The sequence below is a fragment of the Pipistrellus kuhlii genome, unplaced genomic scaffold (assembly GCF_014108245.1).
Source record: "Pipistrellus kuhlii isolate mPipKuh1 unplaced genomic scaffold, mPipKuh1.p scaffold_m20_p_10, whole genome shotgun sequence".
Taxonomy (NCBI): Eukaryota; Metazoa; Chordata; class Mammalia; order Chiroptera; family Vespertilionidae; genus Pipistrellus; species Pipistrellus kuhlii.
In genome coordinates, this window is record NW_023425405.1 from 7,198,348 (window position 1) to 7,217,592 (window position 19,245).

General features: G+C 38.9%; 1 protein-coding gene across 22 annotated transcripts in view; it reads right to left on the reverse strand.

Moving 5' to 3' along the window:
- The window catches only part of CADPS2 (calcium dependent secretion activator 2), a 423,223-nt gene that overhangs the window by 73,715 nt on the left and 330,263 nt on the right, over positions 1–19,245 (reverse strand). For 13 of the 22 annotated variants that reach the window (XM_045576387.1, XM_036425542.2, XM_036425472.2 and 10 more), the window contains 2 exons: positions 3,620–3,723; positions 1,908–1,916 (listed from right to left, as the gene is read on the reverse strand). In XM_045576387.1, the coding sequence (XP_045432343.1) occupies positions 1,908–1,916; positions 3,620–3,723 (113 nt within the window). The remainder of the gene's footprint in view (positions 1–1,907; positions 1,917–3,619; positions 3,724–19,245) is intronic. The other 9 variants (XM_036425591.2, XM_036425516.2, XM_036425511.2 and 6 more) reach the window with 1 other exon arrangement.

Below are 19,245 nucleotides of genomic sequence, written 5' to 3' on the forward strand. Positions count from 1 at the left end.
TTGAAATTTATACAGCTTATCATATAAATCTATATATTTAAAAAATAGTAATGCTCCACATGAATTGAATAGTTTCCATGTATTAACTACTGTTCTAAAGGCCTTTTATATGATTACTAGAGGCCCAATGCACAAAATTTGTGCAAGAAGCTCAGCCCTTGCAGCACCAGCTTCATCCGGAAGGTCATCCTGAAGGTCATTCGTCCATCCAGTTTAATGAGCATATTATGCTTTTCTTATTATAGATCTCTTAATCCTCTATACAACATTTTCAGATAGATGGTATCATTTTCCTTATTTTATGTTGTCATTCATAAAATTCAGAGAGATAAATAACTTGCTCAAATATCAATATTCATATAGTTGATAATAGGTAACAGAGCAATAAATTGAATCCCAGTTAGCTGGAGTGCAGAGACCAAGCTCTTATACATCACTATATACAGGAGATGGCAAAAGTAGGTTTACAGTAGTTTGTATGGAAAATGATATAATAATGAAATAACTGTATAAGAATAAACTCTGTTTGGCACACTCATAACTGCAAAACTACCTTTGCCCTCCCTGTATTTGTGTATACATGCATGTATGTATATCTATCTATCTATCTATCTATCTATCTATCATCTAAATATCCTTTTGCACATCAGACCACTGATAATGTTCTCTGATTTTTTCATGTCAGGGCATCTATTATGGTATGATTTCTTTGTGTCTTTTCTAATTTCTTTAAGGTCTGAGGCTTTTGATTACCTTCAAAATATAGTTAAATTTATAATTTACAACAAAAAAGGAGGATGCCTACATAAATGAACAAAACCAGTGAATCTGATTTTGACGTGTATTATGAGCTCCCCTCCCCCATTTTTTCTGTAATTTGTACTAGTAGATGCTGCTGAAAACTCTAGACAGTCCAATGTCTAAGTTACAATCCGTCCCCCACATACACATACACATACACATACACATACACATACACATACACATACACATACCTCAACATGTGTTGAGTGTCCATGTTCTAGAAATATTTATGCTGCTTTGAAGAGTCAGTAGAATGGACTAGAATCCTCAGGGTGACAACTAAACTACTGGCAAACTAACCAAACAATTTTTACAAGTCTTTCATTGATCAAAATGTCTCCCTAATTGGATTCATACCTGAATACAAATACTGAAATAACCAAATGAGATGATAAACTGAAAATACTTTAAAAGATATACCAGGGTAAAGGCCTATTCTTATTACTATATATTTACACATTAGTAAGTGGTGAGCAAACATGTTGGTAGATATTTTTGTCCATGCAATTTCGTTGGACAGCTGTTGCTGCAAATGGAATCGTGCCTCTTGTACCTTAGGCATCTGAAAGCCACTTGCTGGTCACCTTCTTCCAAAATGAGGGACATTTGTTGGGCCAGAGCCTGATCTAATCCTAACATGTTGGTTTATCTCACTGGCTATCCAGTTATAAATACTATGCAATTACAATTACAATTAATTCTTTGCAAATGATTTTATAATCAGACCAATTCATTCCCCAATATTGTACAGAGAAAAAGATAGATATTCTGGTTAAAACAAACCAAACCAAAACAAAACAACAACAACAAAAACACAAAAAAACCTCCCAAATAAAAAATAAAACCAAAATATTAAAATTTCCTCAGTTGGTCCATACTTAGTGGCTGGCAATAATTATGCATGCATTTATTAATAAGACATAATAAACTCACTACAGAAACACTACAAAGGAAAGATTAGTCTAGTCAAAGAAATAGTCTTTAATTCCAAAGAGAAGAACTAAGTTGGCTTTAAAATGAACTACTATCCAAGTGGGGTCTATCTTATCTTCACTGATTTTTTTATTTCATGTTAGAAAAACAGCAGAAACAATTTTACATACCTCTCTTCCCTGAGGGATTCCAAGAATTTGGAAGCATTGTGAAATGGAAAAATGTCATAGTGTTACAAAGCATTTTGAAAAGAGATCATTATAATTATAAGTTCTATATTTCAGCATATAGCAGAGGGATATTTATGAGTTATGGTTATCTCTGTTCAATAAAGCCAACTCAATTTTTGAGGATTAGAAAACAAATAATATTTATATTTTAATTGTTTTTAGATACATGATATTTCAGTAAGCATTCAGTAACTGTGTGAAGTATATAACACTTATTAATTACATTTTTTAAAAGGTTATTCTTTTCATTAGTGCAGGAAAATTAAATGCGTTTTTTTTGTGAAATGTATGAGAATATTAGATATTTCACCTGTGTAGTTGAAATATACTGCAATTGGATATGCAATAAAAAAATTTCAATTCAAAAAGGTCTAATACTCTGATGATAATGCCGTTTAACAAAAGACAAAGACAAACAGGCACATATATTTTATCATATAATCACTTCCATTGTAACATAGCAGTAGGACTCGCCTTGAAAAGATCCTCCTGGGAATTCATTTCAAATCATTGAAGCAGCTGTTTCTTCAGTTTAAAATAAAATATCCATAACAAGTTCACACATGACAGATGCAAGGTAAAAACTAGACTCCACTGTGTGAGCTAAAAGCAGATGTTTTGAATGATCATATTTATAACCAGATACAATAAATCTTAGTTACCTATGGTAAGGTTTCATGAATACTCTTTTCCAAGAATTTCCTTCCAATATACTTCATGCAGTTTCTTATATTTTGAAGAACTAGCCTTTATTAAATATAAATATCCTAAAAATTCTTATGTATCTGGTTATCTTTTATTCTTGCGCATTTCATGTGCTTCTTCAAGAATAAAAGCATTATTAGGGTGCTGGCATTTAATACATTTATTTAATTCTTCAGATTTCCCCTAATTCCAATTCAGAAAACTCCTTAAAAAAAAAAAAATAAGCTCATGACAACTAGAAGAAGTGATTCCTTTTAAGTCTTAGAATAAGCAGTTTGCCCGACAAATGACCACTCCATATTTTTAGTGAATGCTAATATATATTTAGAAGATCTAAAACCTATAAACAATGCAGGCTTAGTGAAAATTTAAAGAAAAGTTTGATGGTAAAAGCCAAAGACTAGAGTTATAAATGCCTTCCTTTTGATGCTATCTTATAGCTTAGTTTATCACTAGCTTTCCTTTTGCACACTGACTGACATTTCTAAACTAAAGCAATGATGGCTGCAGGAACCACAAGTGACTCGGCATCACTGGGTGGGGTTCGTGTTCCAGGTTTGCTTCTTACTAGTTGTAAACCATTAGTATACCCCACAAGCTTTCCCATGCCCCCTGCAATGAAGCTATTGTCAGGAATAGACATTAAATCTCTCTCACACACACACACACACACACACACACACACACACACACACGTATCTATCTAGCATTATATGTGTGTGAATATACATACATACATACACACATCATGGTACATATACACATATATGTCATTCCTTTGTGATATGTAGCAGTTGTGTTTCTAGGCAATGCACATCTGTTCTTGGTTTTCTACAGATAAATGGCCAAGAGTGTATCAAAGTCTAAGGGTAGGCCATTTCAGTATTATTCTTACTGTGGCAAAGCATCACGGGTAGCATTGTACAGCAGTTAAAACAGGTCGTCACCTCTGCATGATGCTCTTCATTTTGCTGTAAGACTTCTATGCAGAGCTCTGCCAGGTGAAGAACTTCCTCCAGCTTCCTAGCAGGAGTGGCCTGGCTCATGGTCTCTATATTAAAAACAAATCATAATGATGTTACCTTAAACATAAAAAGCCAAACATTTTCCAAAAGAATGTGAGTGCATATTTTGGAGACAGAAGAGATGTGATGCATACAAACACATTCTTTACAAAAAGAAAACCAGTTCACCCGACTGCAGAGAACATTTCACCCACAAAGCAATCCCAGGGAGCTGCGAGTGCTCTGCCATTCAATATACAAGAACTAGCAGGTGCATCCGCACATCAGATGCTCAACTTCTGCAATAAACAAGTTATAATTCTCCTCAAGGTCAGGGACACAAAGAGACCAGATACCACAGTCTTTTCCTCCTCTCTGCATTGTATTATCAATACAATACCATTCTCACCAGATGAGTCATTCCCTGGGTTGGCATTAGCAAAACCCATGCTTTTTTGTTGCTATTTAAATTCCCAGCCTGACATGTCTATAGTTCATGCTGATCTTAAATTCAATAAGTACAAAGTCACCTAAAACAACTCTGACAGCCTACAATTAACTGATTTCCTCCCCTCTGTTCCCTGCCCACCATCATCCTACCCCACACCCTCCTCCAGCTGGGGAGGAGGGGAAGGCGATTTGTAAACCTGAAGGTTCTTCCAGCATGAAGGCGAACTGGTAGAAAAAGGCCAGACCACAATGACATGAAGCACAGCTACTACTTGAAATTCAGTAACACCAAAGGCAGAGTCGCTGGTTTAAGAGATACAACCAAAAGTGGCAGAAAGGAGAAGAGCCCTGTGTAAAGAAACTGCTTTAAGATTGGATGTGAATAGTTTCCAACAAGGCCATTAAAGATGACCTTAGATTCATGGATCCTCCTCACCCCAGTATGGTGGTTTAAGGAAGGAAATGACATTTTCTGGAAAAGAACTTCCTCTGTAGAACTTAAGAACTCTTTTTTTCTCCCCTGCAACAGAGCTTTTACCTCAACTTCTCCCTAAAACTTGAGACTTAAGTTTGGAGGAAACTCCTCCATTTGCTCTTAATTTGTTCCCAAGGGACATAAAATGAAGCAGTGAGACATGGCGTAGGGTGGTGCTTGCTCATTAAATATTTATTTTAAGCATACTGTACTCTAGGTCGCCGTGTGTGATGGACATGAGGGTTACCATTCCCCAACCCTGGTACACATCTTGCTAAACTCCCCTGCAAGAAGAGCCATTGCCAGGGGTCAAGAGCCATTGCCAGGGGTCAAGAGCACTAGGATTCTTCAGGAAAATGAGATGGCAGAAAACCACACCCTTGAGCCAGCCTACAATGCCCTTAGCTTTGGGAAGAAGGAGGAAGTATGAGACATGCTGCTGACAGTCAACCACTCAGACTCCAAAGTCATTACAGAAAGGACCCTTCACTATCATCGATCCAGTCTTTCACCGGTTTCATGATTACTTCAACATCATCACACAAGGGGCACATAAAGGAGGCTCATGACTTTGCACCACCATCTCCTCCATCTATCACAGCCTGGGGAGGAGGACAAGACCTTGAAGAAGAGTTTGAAAACGATGTAAACCAAACACAGCAGCGCTGTAGGCATGTGAGAGTGCTGAGAGCAGGTGAATTCGGGGAAGGGCTCTGGGAAGGTAAGCAGGATCTGATGCAGGTTTTAAAAGAAGTCACAGATGACCAGGGTAAGAAGAGGAGTTTCTAGAAATGTTTGTATGGTGGAGATGGGATGCATTTCAGAAGAAGGTGAGGAGGATGGTGATTACAAACATTACTGTTCACTAAGAGCCAATTAATGTGTCAGGCACAGCACTAGGAACTTCCCATGTGTTATCACACTAACTGTTTTAATAGCTTTAAGTTGTTTGCTTTTGGGTCCATAAAATGCAGAGACCAGGAAACAAAGCTTAGAGAGATAAAATGCAATAGCCTATGGGTGGGGAAGGCCAGACAGGAAGTTAATGAGGGCTCTTATCACCTCTGCCTCCTGTGCAAGGTGTTGGGGGTTGGTGATGGGTGATGGAGCCCGAGGCTGGGCTCCCGCAGGCTTTGAGACAGACAATAAGTAGACTGGAAAATTATATCCTCCAGGTAATTTGGGCCAACGTTTCTCAGCAGGGCGTCAGAATAAACTGATTTGAGGAAAATGTGTGTGGTGATTGTACAGAACACGAAAGGCTTGGTGAGGTTGTGTGATGTGGATCCTGAGGGACAGGTCTTCTCGTATGGAGATCTGTGGGAAGGCGGTAGTGGGGACAGAAAAGCAAGTGCAGGGATGCCTTGAGAAAGACTTGGCAAGTCCTCCTGAAAAACTAGAAATTCCAAGCCAGAGAAGAGTATAACCCAGATGCTTAGAAGCTACAAGGCTCAGAGAATGATGAAGCGTGGTGGGTGAAACCAGGAAATAGGTTTTCAATGAACCAGCACATATACTATGTTAGGACCAACTACTAGACATGATTAATAATAATTACAAAATCTGCATGCACAGGGAGTTAGGATATCTAACTGCCTGGAAAACTCCTAACTCATTATCCAAGACCCAGCCTTAATGCTACCTTAAATGTGGGACCTTTTCCCAAGTTCTGGGGCTGAATGCTGTGCTCCTCATTCTGAGTTTTCTATGACAGGCTCAGAAACTGGTCTCATTATTTGTGCTGCCAATATCTTAAATAGGCTTTGGACCATGCAGGGTATTTAGGGAATGTGTACTGATAATGCACTAGCACAATATTTGGGAAAAGTCATGTTAAACACAAAATCAATACCCAAATAATTCCATTTAACTTTGTGTTGGACTGCAAATAGTGCTCTGTCACTAACAGGCCCAGGGTAGGCTGCACAGCAGGCCCCGCAGTGAACTGCGGCTGTGGTGTGAGACCACTGCTCACGGAGCTGATGAATGCCGTGTCCTCACATTATTCAAAACTTCTTTTTGAAAAATGTTTCAAAATAATGTTTAATTCTCAAGAGGATATCACTTATATTTCTGAGTTTTCTCTGGTTAGAGTGAGGGTGTTGAGTTACGTTGAGGATTCTTAACTCAGGAGGTTAGGACTAGGTTTTAGGGCATGCTTGAATACCTAAAGGTAGATGCTAAATTTTGCATACAGAGGCATTTTGTGGGAAGAGATCGGTTATAATTGTCAGATTCTCAAAGTGGTCTGTAAACCAAACAAATGCTAAGAATTACTGAACCATATAATCTCTAAGATTCCTTCTAGCTAAGAGATTCTATGCTTCCTATAAATGTGGGTTTTATTTATGTTGGATTATATTATTTCAACATACTAATAGGTGTTGATATCATGTATTTTTCATAGGGAGAGGCAACACCATTTAATTGGGCTTATCAAAGAAGATACACTTATTTTTCCTACATACCCGAGTACATTGTTTACTGAATTCTTATAACCATTCTGTGAATTAGGGAACTATGACCCTCATGTCCATATTAGGAAAAAGTGTGTTGGAAGGGTTAGAGAGGGTGTCTAAGGTCAAACAGATACTGGCCAAGATGGCATTAAAGTGTTACCTCTGATGCCATGTAAGCAGCAATAATACAATGATTTGAATTCTTTTTCATTTTCAGTTTTCTGAGTAGCAATAGCACACACACAAGCACACAATTGAATATGTATTTCAATAGGAACTTTTGAAATGGCTGAAAGCTGGAGGAGTTTATAAAGCCATCATATCCTTAGCCACAAGTAGGCAATAATGGAACAGAATTACCGAAAACTCAAAACTTAGCTCTGTTTACATGTGATTATATCAAAACCAGCTTTTACATTTGACACCATCTTAAGAACAAACTCTGAAAGTACCCTGCATCCTATTAAAACCTAAAACAGTCTTAAGCATTTTATTCTTCCCAGATTAAATTTACGGAGAGGATTGAAACTTTGTACTTGAACATAATGGCCACTCTGATACTTTAATAAGCAGCATTTTTGTCAAGTACACCATGAATGTCATCTTGTGCTAGCTCCCAGGGGACCACAGTCCAGAAGTTTAATGCGTTCTATAGTCAGAATGCTATTAGACAAAAGGTTATCAATAGCTCCAGACAACAAGGTTATCAATAGCTCCATTAAAATTCTGAACACTGAATATTTGTGAATTCCTCTAACGGGCACACTTTACCTCTTTTTGCAACATTGCTACAGCATTACAGATGTCTCTATATTCTCCCAGCTTTACAGGTTGCCGGTTGTTGTAATACATTTCACATAGTGACATTTCAAACAAACATGCCCCAAGCAGCAAGGTTTCTTGACAAATCATAAGACATGGCTCTTGGCTATAACTTGTCTTCATTTTGGAACATGTTTACTTTTCTCTGAAAACACTCCTTGGCTCCTCAAAGCCCTTCCTTTCCCTCTGCTTACACATCTACATTGAGGATGAGATCTCTCTGAAGAAAAGGTAGGAAGGTGGGAAGATGCAAAGAAGACACCTGACTGCTTTGCTTTAATTCTGCCTCAGGGATGAGGCGTACTTCCAGCACTTTCTCCTTAGCTGCCTCCCTTAGCCCAGGTCCTGTCAAGTCTCTACTGACGGATACACAATGATGCTCTAGGGCAGTGGTCAGAAAACTCATTAGTCAACAGACAGAGTGGCAACTGGCTCTCGGCTCTTTTGCCAACCACTGCCCTAGGGCAAGTCTATTTTGAAGAAGTGGCATTAGAAGTTTCTCACCATTTGCAGCAACCTGGATGGAATTGGAGAGCATCGTGCTGAGTGAAATAAGCCAGTCAATGAAAGAAAAATACCACATGATCTCACTCATTTATGGATAATAAAGAAAATTATAAACTGCTGAACAAAATGATAGATACAGAGATAATAAGGTATCAAACAGAAAATCAAATTACAGCAGGAAGGTTAGGGAGAGGTGGGGGAGATAAGAGATCAACCGAAAGTCTTGTGTGCATACATATAAGCATAACCAATGGACACAAAACTCTGGGGGTGAGGGCATGTATGAGAGTGGGGTGGGGGGGGACAATGCTAAGATATGTACACATATAATACCATAAAAAATGAAAAGGAGAAAAAAAGTTTAAAAAATGTGGTTCTCAAAAGAAATTTCAATTGATGTCCTGTTGATATTTGGCTCTGTTAACTAATGGATCATTGCCCTAGGGGAAAGTTATAAAGGGACATGGAGAGACACAAGATCACTTCATTTTTTCTCCGAAGAGGATATGTAGGAATTTGTAATGTATTTGACCTTAACTTTTAACAGTTTGGTTGTGCCTGTACTTGCAGGAAACAGAATTCAGGATGGTCCTGGGTTGCGAGACATGGAAATAATCCCATCACAATGCTGCCCTGTCTTCTTTTTCTTGCATCTCAGTCCACTATATACACTCAGGTTTCTTGCTTGGCTCTTCTATAGCCAAGCATGGCCCTGGATTTGATTCAACAAACATGCTATGTAACATGTTTCTAACAAGTTCCCAGTGCATGCTGAGGATGTGGTCTGGGGAAAGCACTTATCCCTCTAGTAACAACTGAGGGATAAGACAATGAGCAAGGAAATATTTCTGCCTTCACAGAATTTATGTATATCTCTCCCTAACCCAATTAAAAGGTAGACAACCACTATATATCATCCACTTTTGGTCAATATGAAGGAGTGATCGCTACTTCCAAGTCCCTCACTCTACAGAAACACAGGAAACACCATACTGCACACCCACACTGCTATGGGCACAGACATGATGTGTTCCAATTAGAGGTCAGGAAAGGTCCTGTGTGAGCCTTCTTCCACATGCAGACCCCTTTAGGACAGGCTGGCTGGCTCAGGGAGAGTCTACTGGCTTTTTGGCCTGTCCTGATCAGTTCTCATCTGGTGTCAACATTCGTTCCCACTTTGCGCGACCCAGGTTGATGACTCAGTCGAAGGTCTACATTTTTATTGACATTTTCAGACCTATCCTCTGCTCTAGGCACAGCACCAGAGCCTAGCACAAGTAGCCTCCTGAGAATCCCAATCCAAACCAGATCACAACAGTCATGGGTCCTCTCAGCCCAAGAGGGAAGGCCCATAGGAGATCAGACTTTCTTTCCTGTTCTACAAAGCAGCCCCACCCCTCCAAACCTGTCTGCCACTTTCCTTAGTGCATGTGACTAGATTAGATGATTTTGGGGGAACTCTCTTGACTTAGTCCATTAGGAGGAACAGTATATAACTTTCTGATTACATAAACTGCCCCAGAATCTAGAAGTGGTTTCTAAAACTAAACCCCACTTCCCAAATCCTTAGTCAAGGGGACTTACACTTACCCAGTGTCTGACTCCCCAGGACCTGGCTCTGTCAGTGAATGCAAGAGCAGGCTCTCATGAGCTCTCTCCTGGCTGTCCAACTGCATCCTAAGTGCTATTATAGTTCTATGAGTGCCAGAATATGCAGGGGTTTGGCCAAAACAGGCTTTCAGTTGTAATACAAATAAGTAATAATTGAAACAGAAATAATGCATTATTATTGGTAAACTGTTTCATGAACTCACAACTGTAGACCTACTTTTGCCCACCCCTGTATATTGCTGTAATCAATGAATGGAGTAGTGCCTTGGGTACAGATCTGTGGTTCCACTTCAGCATGAACCAGAATGACCTGGAGGGCTTGCAAAACAAAGATTGGTTGGCCTCACTCTCAGGATTGCAGATTCAGTAGGACCTGTGTGGGGGCCCAAGAATTCACATTTCTAACAAGTTCCCAGCACATGCCGAGGATGCTGGTCTGGGAGAACTGTCAGTGTTTATGGAAAACAAGGCTTATGGCGAAGACCTGTTTAGACTTTAGATCATTTACTCTGTTACCTGAAATCAAGCCACATCTTTACATAAACTCCATTTGGGAAAAGAGGTGACTTCCTGTGGAATCTGTACACGTCTTACTCTCTGTAGCGTTATTCTTTCTAGACAGGACAGCTTACATGTTTGGACAACCCTTTCTGTTATGTCCTCCCTATGGCTGCTTAAATGCACGAGGAGACTAATGCCAATGATGTTTGAAAACAACGGGGCTGCAGCCGGCTAATACCCAGCCTTCCTTAGGGGCCAACTTGTGTAATGACCCTATCATTTAAAGCAACAGTTCCAGTTAATACCTCCTAGCAATTAACCATACTGATAGCACAGGGCTTTGGCATAATTGTCCTGTGGTCACTATTTCACGTTAACTACTTTACCTGGATTATCTTTCACCTCAGCGAACTCATTTTTAAGCAACATGGTCAGCTGTGGAATAAAAGAGAACTGGCCACTGGAGTCTAGGTCAATGGCAGCCAGATTGGATCTAATCTGAGCAATCTCCTTAGCCAACAGCAAGTGGAGACCCATGAGTGACAGGCCATAAAGCTCAGACAAGACACTTATGAAGGCAAATGTCAATGATGCCTTTTGTGTCTTTAGGGGGCCTATTCTCCTAAGATCTTAAAGTAAGGTCTGGTAGTGATGGAATTACAGGTAAAAGATTACTAGGTACATACACAAAATTTAATGTGCAGTGTAACATCTGTCTCAGGCTTTATAGTCATGTGGTTTCTAAGAGTGGAGAAGCCCAGACACCTTGGTTTGAGTTTTATTTACGTTGTCCTTTTCACTGCTGAGACATTGGGTCTCCTTCAGTCTGTGAACCAGGAAGAGCTAAGATCTCACAGGGAAAAACTTTTTTTTACAGTGTTACTGCTGTATGAACCATGAAAGGTTGAAAGAGATAAAAGTTTGCTATTATATATATTTACTTGGCTTTGGTTAGCTCTGGCCAGAACTATGTCGTAAGAGTCTAATGACAGCATAAAAAACTTCCATGTAATGTTGCTTGTGTTACGGAGCTTTCTTAAAGATTGGCTTTTAGCCAGGATCTCTCTCCCATATGTATATTCAGTCGTTGAAATTGATAAACTCCTCTTTGATTTTATTGCATACTATTTCCCTTCAATACAATCCAGATTCAGAAATTAAAAAAAACACCACACATCAGAATAATCTCCATTCTAATAACTGCCATGCCACCACTGAATTATCATGTAATGAAGGTTTACAATAACACCTTAAATTTCATGCCCAGTCCTTCGTGCATCAAATGCCTCACATCCTCCTCCTGTGCCTTGAACTCCTTTTATCATTCCTTTTTTTAACTTTTAAATTTTAATTGTCAATTACAGTTTATGTTTGTCTAATATTATTTTGTTTAGTTCTTGCATAGCGGATAGACAATCATATACTTTACAAAGTGTTTCCCCTGATATTGCAAGTACCCATCTGACACCATACATTATAGTGTTATTGACTACATCTCTGAGCTGTACTTTACATCCCTGTTACTACCAATTTGTACTTCTTACTCCCTTCACCTTTTTCACACAGTTCCCCAACTGCCTCTATTCTGTCCTTGAACAGTGGAGGTCAGTCCAGGCAGATCCAGTGAGGTGGCAGGTGAAGATGACCACAGAGAAGGTGAAAGGGACCCCAGAGGCTGGTCAGCTAGGGGGCAAGCTGAAGGAGAAGGAAAGAGAAGTTTCCTGGACATAGCAACTGCAATCTGAAAGATATCATTTGCAAAGATTTAGAGCCTTGGGTGCTAAGGAATTTAGTCAAAAGCTCTTAATGTCTGTGTGCATGTGTTTCCCTTGACACATAATCAATAGCTATTGCATGCCTAGGGCAGCCTCATCATGTTAGTAGTGATAATCCATTTGATACTAAGATTTAAAGAAAGGCTTCTAGGTGGACCAGGTGTAGAGGCAGAACATCTTAAATATTTCTATAGTTTAAACATCTGGGGTCCCCCAGCCACTGTGAATGTGTGTGTGTGCCTCAGAGATATGTTATAGGTTTCCCTGTTAAAAAAAAAAAAAAAAAAAAAAAAAAAAAATATATATATATATATATATATATATATATATATATATATATCTGGCATTACAAATGCTTCCATATATATATATATATATGAGGCCCAGTGCATGAAGTCATGCATGGTTGGGGTCCCACTACCCTGGCCAGGGGAAGGGGTTATGGGCGGTTGGCTGGCCTGCCTGCTGGTTGAACTCCTGGTTGAGGGGACAATTTGCATATTAGCCTTTTATTATATAGGATACACACTGAGTGGCCAGATTATTATGCATTCAGAGATCATAATAATCTGGCCACTCAGTGTATACTCACTTAATTATGGTGCACAGTAATGAACCCTTCCTATTTTCAAAAAAATTGTCCAGACTTTGAGCACCTACAAACTCTGTTGAGAAACAAAGAGGTAGAAGTCTGTCAGTCTGCATTACCCTGGTTTTGTCCAGTAGGACAACACTTCTTAATACATCTAAACTACTGGGATTTTCACGGTGCTGCAGGGCCACGCTGCTATGCCACTTGGTTTACCTGTTGACACATGTTCGCAAATAAGCCAGAGGGTCATCCATCAGTTGGTTTCAAACCCTGGAGTTAGAGAATGACAAATTCTACAGAATTGCTCATACAAGAAAGAAAGGTTACTATTTCGAGTCTGTGTTTATCTGTGAATCACATTCCATATAAAAGCAAAAAAAAAAACAAAAAAAAAAACCACAGATACCTGACACACTGTCAAGTGAGCTGAGTAAATGCAAGACCTTTCCGGGAACAGGTGTTGAACACTCATAATGAGATTTTCATGCATCTTCAGAGGAAGGAGGTAAGATTCCAGCAAGAGCTGTGCAGGGTGTTACAGATCACGGCCGAGGGAAAGATTCTCAGTGAGAAGCACAGAGAAGGACACATTACATAAAATGCTTTGTTTTCTCAGGAGGTGCTTATGTTCCCACTAAGAACTTTTACAGAAGGCAAATATTCACCAAAGAGAAGCTTTGGGAGAATATAAAATCATTTTTCCAGGCCACCAGGGTTAAGTACTCCTGATGTACTTTCCCATGCGTACATGAATCTTCTTTTGAATCTGGGCATCAAAATATGATTCAGGGAGCAGCTTTTGTCGCATCACTTCAAAGTATGTGAAGTATTTGTTTTCAAGCACAAATGGTTGTCTAATAAACTAAATAGAACCAGTTACATTTTATAAGAAAGTTAAAACAATTTTGTCTCAACTGAAATAGACATGACATGAACGTAGGATATCATCAAGGAAGTGAAAAAGTAAAATACTAATCAGGGATAGTTATGATAAAGAAATGCTACGTTTATACGGCAGGTATTTCCTTCTTAAAAAAAAAAACGAGGAGTCTTACTTCCTCTGGAGACCATGTTTCTATTAGAGAGTTCAACTTATTTTTATCCATAGTGTAAGCCCATCTTTCTAACATCACCTCGCAAACAGCCCAACCTCTGCCCACTGTGTGCTCGTCCCACTTTACTAAAGAGAAAGCATATCAGGCTCTCATATACACAGCAGGCCCTTGAGTAATGTCCCTTCGCTCAGTGTTGTTATGTTGATGACATTAGCTCTTGTTTATGTCAATTAGCCTGTGGTAAAATGGGTTTCATTATATATCACTTCACATTGCAGAACCTACTGAGAACAGTAAGGGAGGACTTAGTTTAGACGAGTCTCCCTACCTTTCCATCCTGAGTATATGCCCTATTGTGGGCTTTGGTGATTGTCTTTTAATTTGTCTCAGTATCTGGCAAAGCAAGTCTTCACACTCTGTTCTGTTCTTTCTCTTTTTAAAGTTGACTTAGTTACACAGTACCCTTTATTCTCCCACTTAAATTTTATAGTAAACTTATGAAGTTCTTTAAAATACTCTTGGGATACGAATGGAATCTGGGAAGAGAGCTTATTCTCCTATATAAAAAAAAGGCTAATATGCAAATTGTCCCTATGGGCGAGAGTTTAATTATCGTAATTGGGAGTTAGACATGTGCTGACCACCACAAAGAACACAGCAGGCATCGGCGCTGGCAGTGGGCAGCAATGGAGATGCTGCCATGCCAATGGGGCCCTACGAGAGCAGGACTGCAGCAGGATGGTGAAGCAGGTGAGTGGGCAGCACCAAGCCAAGGTGGGTGTGAGCAGAGGCCCTGATCACCCTTCCAGTCACCCCACAGATGGGCCCTGATCACCAGCCACGCCTAGGGACACTACCTATGCATGAATTTCGTGCACTGGGTCTCTAGTATATTATAGTACAGTTCAACCTCTCTTAAAGTTATGGGCTATCCCTATATCTACTTCGATTACTTTCTAGGACCTTTATTTGAGTTTCCAATTTTTCCTTTATATCAGTTTAGGAAGTTTTACATGCTTTTGGTACAGTCAATTCCTGGATACCTTATAGTTTGGGTGTTCCAATGAAAGGCAATTTATTTTTGTATTTTCCAGCTTACTGATTGACAGTGTGGAACAACAGCTCTACATATGATCTGTGGACCACTGGAGATTTCCAAGACCGTTAGGGAATCTTAGAGATAAAAACTACTTTCATAATAATACTAAGATTCCTTGCCTTTTTAGTCTGTTCATATTTACAGTGATGATGCAAAAGTAACGGTGGGTGAAACTGCTGTTGCCTTAGTGTGAATTGGGGCTAAACCATACTCATGATTGCATTCTTTATCACCATGCACTAAAAATACTCAGCAAAGGACAAAAACAGTTTTCATACCAATGCCCTGGTGAAACAGTTAAAAATTATTAATTTTGTTGAATCTCTCAAGTATATTTTTAAATATCACCTGTGACAAAATGAGAAGTTTGCATAAAAGACTTCTGCACTGAGCTATCATGATTGTCTCCAGGGAAAGTATTGTATGATTGAGCTGAGGGCTGAACTAGCTGTTTTTTGTTGTTGTTTTTTTCTTCTTTCACAGAGAACCAATTTTAGTTGAAAGGAGTACTGATGAACAAAATTATGGTTTTTCAGACTTGGCTATTTGGCAGACACATTCTAAGAAACTAAGTAAACTGGTCACTTTAAGGATAATAGAGAGTTTTTGTTTCCACAGACAAAATTAAGAACTTTCAAGGAAAAGAAGAATTTTAGAAATTTGTCATGAGATTGACAGCTTCCCAAACCCTTTAAAACATTACTGGTCGGACAGGTGATATTAATTAACAAGGGAATTTTTTGACATAATAACCTTTGTCAATGTTCTCCTTGATCAATACACGATGTCAAAAAATAGTGCATGGTGAAAGAGTTATTCAAAGTGCATGATAAACCATTTGAATTTAATGTAAGAACATGAAAAATTCATGATATGCTTTCAGATTCCACATTGCAATTAACCTGTAAGAAACTATTTATTACTTGTCAAGTTTTGATGCAATATCATAAAAGAAAATCTACAATTATCTAAAAAGTCAATTAAAATATTTTTCCCTTTTCAACTACCTATCAGTAGGTGGCCAGACTTTTTTTCATATACACCAACAAAAATATTATATTGGAGTATACTAAATGCAGAAGCACATAGGGGAAAGGAGCTCTCTTTTATTAAGACAGCTGTTCAAGAGATGTGCAAAACAGCAAGTTTTTTTCTACATAGGTTTTATAAAGAAACTTTCTATGACTCTAACGGCATAATTTTTAATTATACATGAGTATTGACTGGTTTCACATATTTTTTTCTACATCTACTGAGATGATATGATTTTTGCTGTTTTCTGGTTTTCTGATGTTGAACCACTTACATTCCTAGAATAAACTCCCTTGGGTATGATGTACTATTTTCTCTGTTGAGTATTGTGATCATATATTTAAGAATTTTGTGCAAATGTATACTTAAGATAAAATGAGCTTGTACTCTCCTTTTTCTGTTGTTTTTATCAGGTTTGGGAATCAAGATTATATTTGCTTCATGAAATGAATTGATCAGCTGTCACTCATTTCCCATTTTATTAAAATTATTTTGGATATGAATTATTTCTTCCTTAAAAGTTTGGTAGAACTCAGCTCCAAAATCAACCTGGCTTAGGTATCCAGAAATTGAAGATCTTTGATAACTACTTCAATTTCTTTAAAAGTTATTGGCCTGAGTTTTCTCATGCTGATTATATCAACATATGGTTTTTCAAAAAAATGTGTTCATTTCAGACTTTCAATTCTTGTATTTATTCATAATACTTTTATTTTCTGTGTCTTGTCCTTCTAGATATTTTCCTCTTTCATACTGTATCTGCATCTCCTTTTTTTCTTAAACAGTCTGATGGAAGTCTTTTTCTATTTTTATTCCTATCCTACATATTACTTAGCTTTCCTTTTCTGTTTTTTTCTCTAATTCTTTTTTTCTTTAGTGGTCAAGTTATTACATATGTGTCCTTATCCCCCCATTGTCCCCTCACCCCCCATTCATGCCCTCACCCCCCTGATATCTGTGTCCATTGGTTAGGCCATTTTACAAAAGGAACTGGAATACCCATGGATTTTTGTATCCACAGGGGGTCCTATAACTAATGGTCCTCGGACACCAAGGGACACTGTACACTGCTCTTTGGATGGCAGCTGGAAAGTGATATATAGTTCAGGTCAGGGCATTTTAAAAGGAGATAACATGGTTATAGGTGGAAGGGAAATATGTGGAAAGAAGACAGAGATAGAAGCCACAGGGAAACGAAGAGATATAGGATGGAATGAAATCCATCCAGGAAAAGGTGGGGTGAATATCACAGGCAGAAGAGCTGGCCTTGATGGGGAAGACACCTCATATTTCCTGATGCTGGAGAATAGGACCCAGAGGTAGGCATGGAACCAGTAAGTTTTAGGAGCAGAGTTAGAAAGACGAGGTGGGTGTACTATGCTTACAAACTGTAAAGATAGCCACTGCCCTCAAATACTCTGTTATGTGTCATTTAAATTTAAGGGCCAGGCCTATAATAGCCTGATTTGAAAAGAGAACATTGCTCAAGATTGAATCAAGGTTTCATTTTTATATGGGATTAGCTGTGACCATTGCTGATTGAAATTGTCCTTATCCATTACAACTCACCCTACAAAAATAAATTTAAAAAAAAAAAAAAAGGAAAGAAAGGATGGATAACTCATTGACAAAGACTGTGAACCAAGGAGAGGTGCCTCTTGTGCAGGTCACAGAGCACCTCGGCAGAGGCCGACGCTGCGCCCACAGCAGCAATATTAGTTTCAACATAAGATGGGCAGCCATAAGCACAGTGCAGCATGGCATGCAGGCAGCGGCTGTCTTACATGGATGAATACTTGCCCAGAATAAAACTCAGATAAAACAGAAAGGATGGTAAAGAAACGCAGACTCAGAAACAATTCCAGAGGAGAGAGAACTCGGTGGCCTTAAGCATCTCCATGGTTGGTCTGGAGCTGACAGAACGCCTGTCCTTCCCTTTGGCCACTAAGTTACGGTAAACAGAGTGCAGAGTGTGGCAAGCATCCCCATCATGCTGCCTCGTTGTCTGAGGGTGCTCCTCCTGGCCTCATTCAACTTTTTACTTATGTGGTTAGTACCTGAGTGTGCAAAGAGCTACCGCGACACTGCACAGCACACTCTTCCTCTGTTTCAGCTAACTGAAGGCATACGCGGAGCATCAACGCACTGTCACATCGCAGTGTCTTCATTGGCCTCTTCTAATAACAATCCCTGCAACTCCTGTTTATTTGGACCCAAAACATCTATTTTAATCATCACCTGAGGATATGCTTACTGATTTTAACAAGAGAGAAAGGGCAAAGGGTGTGAGAGGGGAGGAAGGAAAAGGGAGGTGAGAGAGAGAGAAAGAGAGAGAAAAACATTGACCGGTTACCTCCTGTACCAGTAGGTGCCCCTACCAGGGATCAAACCTGCAACCTAGGTGTATATGCCCTGATCAGGAATCAAACCCTCAACCTTCCTGTGCATAGGATGATGCTCTAACCACCTGAGCCACCTGGCCAGGGCCCCAAAACATCTTTTGATGCATATGAATTAATCTGTTGACATTGTCATGAAAACTAACTGGTGTGAACACACATTACATATTGTTGGGTTGTTATCTTGGTTGGCTAATGTGGTGGTGGCAGAAAAGTTCAGCAAAAAGACTAGAATCCCTCATTCACTCCAGATCAGATGTGGGGGAAAGGTGAAGTGGTTTCGTATTACTTAAATAGTACTTGAAAGGGAACCTGATCGTAATACGCGGAGGTGTGCACACTACCTAGATTAAGGCTAACGGTGTGGTGAGGATGTTCATGACATCTAATTCAATGTTGATGAGAACATGTTGATAAGAACAGTGTAAAGTTAAGTTTCAATTGCATCATATTAGATGATAGGAATCAAAGTAATTCATTGCTATCAGAAAAAACTACCTTCTTAAATAACCTAAATTATTCATTGACCATCTGAAAAATACTCATATATATTTTTTAATGTAGAGTTCAAAAATAACTTTTAATTTGATCGCTACCGAGATGATCGCAGACACTAAGTCAGTGTAGCTCAAGCAATGAGGTTTGACTGTAAACACACTGCTTTACAAACAAAAAACTTTTGACTGATTTATAGAATTTTCTCAAACAGTCTAATGAAAAAGATATTAAGTCATTCTTTCTTTTAGAGCCAATTTGTCCCTAAATCATTAGGTGAGTCAGAAGCAGAAATGG